Source organism: Bombus vosnesenskii, unplaced genomic scaffold, assembly GCF_011952255.1.
Source record: "Bombus vosnesenskii isolate JDL3184/JDL3185 unplaced genomic scaffold, Bvos_JDL3184-5_v1.1 scf7180000013295, whole genome shotgun sequence".
NCBI lineage: Eukaryota > Metazoa > Arthropoda > Insecta > Hymenoptera > Apidae > Bombus > Bombus vosnesenskii.
Genome location: NW_022882946.1, coordinates 4,754,884 through 4,764,630, shown reverse-complemented (window position 1 = coordinate 4,764,630; position 9,747 = coordinate 4,754,884). Strand labels below are relative to the sequence as shown.

The 9,747-nt window shown below is 34.7% G+C and overlaps 2 protein-coding genes across 3 annotated transcripts; both read right to left on the bottom strand.

The window, feature by feature from the left end:
- Positions 1 to 2,788: 2,788 nt before the first annotated feature.
- LOC117233143 (tropomyosin-2-like) lies at positions 2,789 to 4,385 on the bottom strand. The gene is made up of 6 exons (XM_033493159.1): positions 4,097 to 4,385; positions 3,799 to 3,932; positions 3,532 to 3,720; positions 3,365 to 3,440; positions 3,018 to 3,150; positions 2,789 to 2,938 (listed from the first exon to the last, which is right to left on the bottom strand). The coding sequence occupies exons 1-6, from the start codon at positions 4,334 to 4,336 to the stop codon at positions 2,856 to 2,858; spliced, it is 855 nt and encodes a 284-aa protein (XP_033349050.1). The 5' UTR covers positions 4,337 to 4,385; the 3' UTR covers positions 2,789 to 2,855.
- A 1,208-nt stretch (positions 4,386 to 5,593) lies between these two features.
- LOC117233127 (tropomyosin-2-like) lies at positions 5,594 to 8,437 on the bottom strand. Of its 2 annotated transcripts, XM_033493120.1 has the most exons (8): positions 8,238 to 8,349; positions 8,079 to 8,156; positions 7,340 to 7,637; positions 7,136 to 7,269; positions 6,691 to 6,879; positions 6,539 to 6,614; positions 6,246 to 6,378; positions 5,594 to 6,173 (listed from the first exon to the last, which is right to left on the bottom strand). In XM_033493120.1, the coding sequence occupies exons 3-8, from the start codon at positions 7,577 to 7,579 to the stop codon at positions 6,091 to 6,093; spliced, it is 855 nt and encodes a 284-aa protein (XP_033349011.1). In that variant the 5' UTR covers positions 7,580 to 7,637; positions 8,079 to 8,156; positions 8,238 to 8,349; the 3' UTR covers positions 5,594 to 6,090. The 2 variants fall into 2 exon arrangements, with proteins under 2 accessions (XP_033349011.1, XP_033349010.1); XM_033493119.1 differs by lacking the exon at positions 8,079 to 8,156 and having other exon boundaries at positions 8,238 to 8,437.
- Between the last annotated feature and the right edge of the window lie 1,310 nt (positions 8,438 to 9,747).

Sequence of the window (9,747 nt, the reverse complement as noted above, 5' to 3'; positions counted from 1 at the left end):
TATATTATCAAAGCGTCTCTTTAGTTGGTTTTTTTTTTTTTAGATCAGATACGTATTCTTTCCATCAGTTTGGATATTACAACAGTATCGATTATTAGAACATTAGTCTTTTTAGGATAATATACAGGGTGTTTTGTTTAACTGGGGATGGTAAAATATCTTACGTAACATTATAATAAATTATATATACATATATATCGTTTGGACTTTAATGGGTTGGATGGCGAGTACGAAATAACAAATTGCACGCGAATACGTTCGTGTGGCATCGACGATGGCTCTTAAATGAGCAATCTGAAGAACCTGTTCTCACACAGATTTCGAGGTTTTTTCGGTAACGGTTGAAATAAAGAAAAAAAAAAGAAAGAAGCATATCGATCTCGTTAAAATTGAAATCAAAGAACAAATGGAAAATAGAAACGTGGCGAAGCACCGCGGTCCGCGCGAGCCGCGACAAATTCGTACGTTCCCTCAGACTGATTTGAAAGTAAAAATAACGTTGCAATCCACGAGTTGCAAACACATACTACCACGACACTGCCATTCCGCAGACTAACTCGAATAGTGCCAAATCATGGCCAAACTTCCTACTTCCGGAAACAATAATTTTACAATTGCGATTTTTATCATTACCAGGTAGCAGGTTTTTCGAGATTTTTAGGATTTTAAAAACGAGCGGTTTTTTCGACGAACTTTATAATGAATTTTCAATCGTTTCCTTCGCGAAATTCCAACCTGAGTTCCAAGAGTGTGCGCGACACTGCGAAGACGAGGGCATATAGGTATACGTATATATATAAATTTATATAAATATATATATACATATGTACTTAAAAGCGCGTGTAAGCGTATACATTACGGTTCAACATACATGAATGTATATATCGAGAAGCACGTCAATCAAACTCGTAGAGTTCGATTAATTTGTTAGATCATTTTCGGGAAGCGGGTATCGTTTATCGCGACGATAATAACGTTTTTTGTACATTTTTGCTTATATCGCCGACCGACTGACGTCCGCTTAACCAGGACTCCGTATATTCGTCGATATGCCCGGATTCTTTTTCTATTCGATTGTTTTTTACTTCTGGGAATTTCTGGCTCCAGACAAAATAATCTTTCAAAATAATCATACCTATCGGAATCAATTTTTCGAGATTAAATGAACGCTTATCTTTTATTTTATCGATGTAGATAATATAGATATTGTAAGGACTGACAGTTTAAAATACATACTTGAAAGTATTGATCTAGGATCTGGGAGGGGTGAGTTATGCATTCTGGCTTACTTTTAGAGCCACTATATATTGGGATGTAACAAACGGATTACTATAATTCGAATCATCGTATTGAAGTATCTAAAGAATTTATTGCAAGATTCAATAAGATTTTCTATACATCTTTGATTTTATTCGTCAATCGTTATTTATTAAGAATATCTGTTCGATGAAGAGCCAGAAATTCCTCGAACACACACGACTCTACTGCCAATTATTTCCTCCGCGTTAATCGTTGAGCCACGAACGATGCTTCCAACTGTACGTTTCAGTTAAAACGGTGACGTCACTTAAAACACCTCGAAATACACACAATCGCATTACACACGGGTACACGTTATGAAAAGTAACGCAAAAATCTAAAAAACAATAGCGATGGAAGTTCATCAACATCGACATAACAAATATAAGATTTTACGTCCTTCTGGAAAATCCAAGCTAGTCGTACAATTGTATCGTATAAGTACTATATTCTCAACACGTAAAATGTAAAACTAAAATGACGTAGCAAAAAACCTTTTAGCGAAAAATATCGATAATGATAAGCATCAGCTTTACAACGTCTAAAGTCTAAAAATTGATCAATGATGGACTTTGTATCGCTATATAGTTATCTAGATCTTTCGTGTATCTCTATAAAAATTCATCAAACTCCCCTTGGTCGTGATTCTTCATACGGAACTGTCTTTATTTCGATTGAGTATTTGAGATTACGTCACCGGTTTGACCGCGTTTGCGAATGAACGAAGGCGTGGGGAGTGAGCAAATCAAACGAACAATTATTACTGTAACTATACTACTAGCATCGTTGTAAAGAAAAAATAATAATAATAATAAAGAACTGAAAGAAAAGGTAAAGAAAGACGAGATGAAGGCGCGAATGTGAGGGTGTGTCTGCGTATCGAGATTCTATTCTTGAGTGGCATGGCTACGTGCGGAGGGACGTCGGAAAACCCCGTCGAAAAAGTCGCGATCTTTCTCCCTGTTTCAAACAATTGCGAAGCAAACGAAGCGACGTAACGTGACTATCAATGCCACGGTTGAAATTGTATTGGAGTCGGTGGTATGGCGTTTCGAAGCATTGTGTCGATCGTAGAATCGATAAAATAAATTGATATCCTGTAAAGTACTGTACGAAAATCACCTTTGTTGATTCTTTGCTTCACTCCTTGAAGATTTTAGATAAATGAATATTAACCTGTTAACCGGGGCAGACGAGTTGATTCGTCGCTTAATCATCGTCGATATCTTGATCGTCAGAATTTCTTTATTTAGGGATTTTCTATTTTATCGTTTCGTTTTTATGAGAAATGAATTATGTTATATTTATATGTATAAAAAATAAAGCTGGCTTAATTCAAATTGATCTTTATTAAGCTTCGACTTTGAGATTACGAGAATGTCTGATTAAAAAACAACTCGGTTAACGGATTAATTAATTAGCGAAGGTTACTTTACACTCTATGATTGAATTTAAATACGTGAATAAGTAAGTTCGAGCATGGCTTTTAATAGAAAAGATACAATATGGATACACTGGCGTAGAAAATAGCAGAGTTCGATATTACAAAAGTTTGACTAATATCCGGTGAGTTCAGCAAACGTGGAATCCATGTCGTCGCAGATGTATTTGTATTTCTCTTTCTCTCTGAATAAGAAGTCTGAAAAACAAAAGCGTGACAGTAAATACAGACAAGGGAGGTCTTCGCTAAAAAGTATGAAAAGAATTGTAAAAAATACCTTCTCTTGCATCCAACTCTTTCGAGAACACTTTAACCATCTTCTCCGCGATGATGGCTCTTTTTTCAGCAGCTTTCAATTTCACTTTCAACTCCTTCAGCTGTGTTTTAAATTCCTCTACCCTTTGATTAGCCTAAAAAATTTCCAAAATGGGAATTTTTTAACTAGCTATTAACTTCAATCTTTTGCACTTTGTTTCAGGATCTTTTAACCATCAAGAAGTTGATTATACTATATTATAACGTCGATTAATAAATATATTTCTCAAATATAAAAAAGATACTTTATTGTTTCATATTGTTTTTAATAAATATTCAAAAAATATTTGATAAATAATATATTATTACCTTTTCTTCAGATACTTCCAAAGATTTCAATATGTTACCAACGATGAACAATTCGTCCTCTCGTTCCATTATCTTGCTGTGAATCATTGTACGAAATTACTTACGGTACATGGAACTAGAATTTGTAAAAAATTATCATAAAATGATTTACGATTCGTCCTACATACGCCTCGCTCGATTTCACTCTTTCTTCAGCCGCTTCCAATTCATCTTCGACGAAAGCCAATTTCCTCGAGATCTCGTCCGATTTTGTATCAGCGTCTTCAGCGATCAACCTCGCCTCCTTCAACTGCGCCATCAGTTGATCCATCCTTTCCTCGTCCTGCTTACTTCTGTTCTCCAAAACTTTGCAGATGCTAAAAGCAACAATTTACTACGAACAAAATCTCAAACGTTAATCAAATTCTTTTCGTCTTCTTTCACACAGGACAAACCGTTTCGCGTCTTCCGCGGTCTCCATCGCTTGTGCCAATTTTGCTTGAGCCGTCAAACGGCGTTCCTCCGATTTTTCCAAATTCTGCAAGCACTGCTGCATCTTTCTGTTCAGAACCGCCAACTCCGATTGCGTCTGTTGTCATTCGTAAAGATTATCTTTAATTATTCTTACGTTTCGTAAAAATGATCATTATCCCAAAAATTAAAAATTAATTTTTATCAGAATAGAATTATTTTAATTTACAATATTTATGGAATGTATCGAAAGAAGATTTTATGTTTCTACAAATCACCAACCACGATATAAACTCTCTCTTTTTGCTCGAGATCTCTATTCGACTTTTCCAACTGAGCTTTGCTCAGTTCCAAATCGCGTTCCATCTGCACCAGCTTCTTCGCCAGTTCCCGAACTTCGTCCTTCAGCTTTTCTTCTCGCCGATTCGCCTCCTTCGCCTGTTGATCGCATAGATCGGCCCTGTCCATCGCCAGATCCTTCTCGATTTTCAACGTTTGCAGGCGTTTCTTAATCGCGTTCATCACAACGACCGACGTTTCGACGCGAAGCTATATGGAAAATTCGATCAATAAATCTTTTATCAACGAAACTCTGTTTTTTTTTAATAAAATCTGGATCGTTCTTCGATAATGCAAAAACGTTAATATTCTACTATGAGTCATCTTAATTGATTAAAAGATTTTAATCAAGGTACGCACACTATTGATGTGCAATCTATATATAAAAAGTATTTCTATGAATTTCCCGAATTCTTGAAATATCTTTAATTAAATGTTGGAGTATTTTTTCTCCATTCTTCTTTAAGAGTAATGAATATTTTATAAATAGAAGAATTCAAATGTAAGAGAGAACATTGTTCTAATTGTACAGATATAGATGTTGGAAAATTTAATAAAAACGGGAATATTCGACACACATGAATCGATATTTTAAAGAAGGAACGATTAAGTATTGAAAATTAGGGAACTTAGTTGCGTCAAAAGTTCATATATTGGAAACACTTTTTTACTATTCCGATATTACACTAATTCTAAGGCTATTATTAGTCCATTTAAAACACTTTCACACTACGTTAAAACAGAATGTCGAACAAAACGTTTCACCCTATTTGTGAAAGAATTATGATCTTACGTATTAATATATTAAAAATAAAATTCGTAAAGATAATATGATTGCACGGTCTTTCAAAGCAAAGCTCGCGGGTTACTGCACTCCGTGACCGACGAGGACAATGCTTTATAGACTCAAAGAAATGCAAAAGAACCTAATAGTCAGTTTCTTTAGTTAGACGCAAACGAATTCCTCGACTTCTCTAGACGTTTATGCTCTTCCAATAGTTCAATTGACACAAAGCTGAGGATTCGAGCATTAACGAACATACAAATCCTAAAATATTGTTGCTAAAAAAGTTTATACAGTTTTTATCGCATTATGCGTATAAAAAAAAATTACTCGATACGATAGAACTATTCTATTCTATTCTCTGTCTGCAAATGCATTTATTAAAAACTACTAATTCATTAAAAAGAAGAGATAAGAAATGTTTTAAAAGGTGAAAAATAAAATCTTACCCGATTACGTCTCTCTTTTATAATATGAGAATATGCAATTAGAAATTTATCTATAAAAAGTTAGCAGTATATAGTTTAAGTTATGTTTCTATTTCCCAGTTATGAATCATAAAAGAGATATCGTATGTATACGTTTTCTTTATGCTTTTCATATTATTTTTATTTGACAGGATTTAACAAGGTATTGAATTAATTCATAAATCATACTACGATGAAGAATTCTTTTTTTTTAAATACCGTTTATTGAAAATACAGATTTGGCGTACAATGATAAAAAGAGGATGCAGTATCGAGCTTGCATTCATATTCACCGACTCCTCTTCAACGTCTCTGAAAGAAAAATAGGCGATGCCGTTAATTCTATCAAAAAGAGACTATTTGTTTCTGAAGCAACTATAACACCATCAGTCCAATCATCTCTGGCCCCGAAGCTTTTATAGTGTGTTAAGCTTGAAGCAAAGCATTACATTAACGGAAAACTAGTACAGTGTACGCTCTCTAATTGCTATGTTAATTGCACAATTTCGCATAGCAAATTATGTTTGAAGCACCATTGAAAGCTTTTTTTAACGGTACACTATAACGAGTCGAGTCAAATCAGCGTAGCTGAGTACAGCCGACTGATGTCCATTATTAAATGTAGCGAATAAGCGGAAGAAGCTCAGAATAGCAAAATAAAAGGAACTCCGTCCGTTTCTGTGGCCTTAATATCCTGTCATTTCTGCGAATGTGGCATCCATGTCGTCGCAGACTGCCTTATATTTCTCCTTTTCTTCTCTCAGTTCGTCTAAAACACAGCGATCGTTGGAAAATATTGCCTTCGAAAAAAAGGTAAGTCTTCATCTACTAAACACCCTACCTTCCTTCATATCGACTTCCTTCAACAACTTCTTCACCGTTCTTTCAGCATGGACGGCGCGTTTCTCAGCCTCTCTCAATTTTTTCTTTAACTGTTTCAGTTGTACTTTAAATTCTTCCACTCGTTGATTAGCCTAAGTGAATAATTTTTAATATGTAAAAGTATGTTAAAAAATTTAACACGGTAAAGCTGATTTGTAATACGAAATATATGATAAGGAAACTTCTTTGAGTTGATCGAATTTTGCTACTTTAAAATTTACATACTATACATAGTTCGTAAAGGATGATTACCTTTTCCTCGGATACTTCTAAAGATTTTACTATATTTTGCACAATGAAAAGCTCGTCCTCTCGTTCTACGATTTTTCTGCAAATGCGTTTAAACGTATAAAGAAAATGGTATGGGAATCGTGGAAAAAAGAGAGTAACATAATTATACAAACGCTTCGCTGGTTTTGACTCTCTCCTCAGCGCCTTCCAGTTCTTCTTCAACGAATTGCAACTTCTTCGATATTTCGTCAGACTTTGCGTCCGCATCTTCGGCGATTAATCTTGCATCTTTCAATTCGTGCATTAATTTCTCCATGCGCTCCTCGTCCAGCCGACTTCTGTCTTCTAGTACTTTGCACATTCTACGACAAAAAGAAAGATTCGTTTATTATTCGCGCATTCAAACATTCGTGCTAATTACAGAGTTTATGATGTGTCAGAATATTATTCGACAAATTCATCTACCCTAAAAATGTTTTCTTTACAATACGTTACTTAAATTTTAATAAAAATTCTATCTGATAATAAAGATATAAAATATGACAAAGAATATCTGCTAAGACGAACGATATTTATTTATCGCTTATTAAGAGCATTTCAGTAAACTGTAATATAAACCTTTGAGCATCGTCCGCAAGTTCTGTCGCACGTGCAAGTTTCAATTGAGCAGAAAGACGCAACTCTTCTTTCTTCGTTAACGTTGCCTCGATCTCTTGTACCCTTTTGGTCAACGTAGTTCGATCTTGCTCTGCCTATTAACATCATTCATCAATTACACAATATCGACTTTCGTAAATCAATATGGCACATGTCTTTACGCACCTTAGACCAAGATTTTTCACATTGCTCCAAATCGGCAGTGGATTGCTCTAAATTCGTCTTGGTAATTCCATAATCTCGTTCAAGCTGCGCCAGCTTCTTCTGTAAATCCCTTACATCGTCGTTCAGCTTATCCGCTCGAAAGTTCTCTGATCTTGCTTTCGCTTCATTTGCTTCGACTTTTTCATTAGCGGCGTCCATCTCCTGCTTCAGCGCCGCAATCTTCTTTTTAATCGCCTCCATGATGATAGTCTGTGTTTTTCTCCCCTCTTATCGCTTACTCTTTGTCGGCAGTTTAAACCTAATAAATTCATTAATGTTGATATATATACATATATAAACCGATTTATTAATATTACACTAACGTAACGCGTAATTTGTCAGTACACTATTATTATTAATTATCATTAATCAAAGTTGCATCTGTAGCATTATAAATTCGTGAATTGTTATTTAATCTACTTCTTATTTTAATCTTTAATCAGGAATAAATACAAGTTGATAATATAACAACGTTCAAATTAAAAGTAGCGTTACTCTGCTTTGGTCTGACTATAATCGCACCGTATCTACTGCATATCTACAATTAGGCTAACGCTACTACAAAATCGAACCGCCATGAGAAATACGCTCGCGAAGAGTAACGAAAAATATCTCTAACCTGTTTCTTTTTAATAAAAAACGATGCGGTAGCACATTTAAACTTGATATAGTTTATACGAATACGAAACGAAGTACTTACTTCAGCCAGTATCGTTCGACGATGCACGATATGAAAAACGAGCGATTTAGCTCTCATACGGCACCCAAGCCGTTGTTGCTACTCACCGGTAAGCAACATTTAATAACAAATAGCGCGAAAGAAAAGACAAGTTAGAGTTAAAAGGGGGACAACACTCACTGTAATCGTGGCGACGATCCGCGATGAGAATGCACAACCGGATGCCTTCGAAAGCTAAGCTAAAATAAAACGAAACCGGCGTCGCAGGCCTCCTCGAACTTCTCGATCCAATCCAATTCTATAATTGCTTGTCGCCTTGTTGGCTGTCGTCCCGATTTTATCTCGGCTCTTTACTGGCTGATTGCTGCTCGTCGCACTGACTACCAACGAAACGCGATCTCCACCTCCCTTATGCTATTCTCGGCTCGAAGGAATTCCGTTCTTGTTTCCTGTCGGCTACGTAACCTAGTCTACATAAATACCATACCGAGATAAACATTCTCCCGTTCTCCGTTATCTTGAAAAATGTCTAATTTCGCGCCATATCGTCCACGTTGTCTTTCTAATATTTGTATTTTCCCGCTCCCAACGGCGACCCCTGTCGATCCATCGAATCGATGTCGTTCACTATAACGTGCATTACACGTTGTAAACGCGGGAATTCTGTCGTCTTAATTATCCAAAACGGTACGTTAATTCTTTTATATATTAAAATAAAATTCATTGTAGCTGCATATATTAATTTAATAAAGTATATTTACTATCGATCATAGTGAAATACACATATACTCTATTTAATATACTTTGTATTAATATTTTTTTATGCTTACATCGAAAATGTTACTTTCTTATAGAAAGTTGAACTTATGAAAGGATTAGTTGGGCTCATGATAAATTAAAATACATCTATGAAGCAACATGGCTTTATTGACATCTTTCCTTGTATAAAAGGAATAATTACACATCTCGTTCAGCTAGTATATTTTTCATCGCTTGTCGTTACAAATAAATGCGCAGCATATACGTTTTTTCATTCAGAATGTATATTCACTCCTATTATTATCGACCATTTTTACAAAGGTATGGATAAGAAATATAAATACAACTTATTAAGTCATTACGCGATGAACAAAATTGAACGCAACTTTTCGACACTTTGCAGTTCGTTTATCTTTTCTTTTTTCTTTTCTTATATTCAGAATTGTTTTACGACACTAGTAGATTATTTCAATATCAATTTTGATTATAGCTTGAAGAATACAGTCTCTCAATGATGTCATTGATCAGACATGATCTCTCAATTATGATTTTAAAAGGTTTAAAAAGAGCAGTTTTCAATAAACACCCAGGTTATTATAAAAACTAGAAAATTGTAAATACTACAAAGTTCAACAAAATCAATATTACTATATTTCTATTTTTCACAAGGTATAAATAAAGACCGATTGTAATTATATTTATTATATTTTTCAATTTCCCATTCTGCAAAATGTCCCTTTTACTAAATAATTAATTAACAATACAAAACTTTCAAAAGTAAATGTTCGTCTGTAACTTAACGTACGCATTACGAAAACAATTCTCTATGTAATGTACAATATTAAAACGTTTAATATTTCAAACGTCGATGTATAAATGCATGATGAACACAGTGCATAAAAGAATGCAAACTTAAGACCAAATTCCAAAA

What these genes read in the sequence shown, in the direction of transcription:
- LOC117233127 (XM_033493119.1), bottom strand. Translation starts at nt 7,579, where the DNA reads ATGGAGGCGATTAAAAAGAAGATTGCGGCGCTGAAGCAGGAGATGGAC. An exon ending in TAGAAGTATCCGAGGAAAAG is followed by an intron (nt 6,379 to 6,538) that starts GTAATCATCCTT and finishes TTATTCACTTAG; the next exon opens with GCTAATCAACGAGTGGAAGA. An exon ending in GGAAGTCGATATGAAGGAAG is followed by an intron (nt 6,174 to 6,245) that starts GTAGGGTGTTTA and finishes GCTGTGTTTTAG; the next exon opens with ACGAACTGAGAGAAGAAAAG.
- LOC117233143 (XM_033493159.1), bottom strand. Translation starts at nt 4,336, where the DNA reads ATGAACGCGATTAAGAAACGCCTGCAAACGTTGAAAATCGAGAAGGAT. An exon ending in ACCGCGGAAGACGCGAAACG is followed by an intron (nt 3,721 to 3,798) that starts GTTTGTCCTGTG and finishes TGTTGCTTTTAG; the next exon opens with CATCTGCAAAGTTTTGGAGA. An exon ending in AGAGTGAAATCGAGCGAGGC is followed by an intron (nt 3,441 to 3,531) that starts GTATGTAGGACG and finishes AATGATTCACAG; the next exon opens with CAAGATAATGGAACGAGAGG.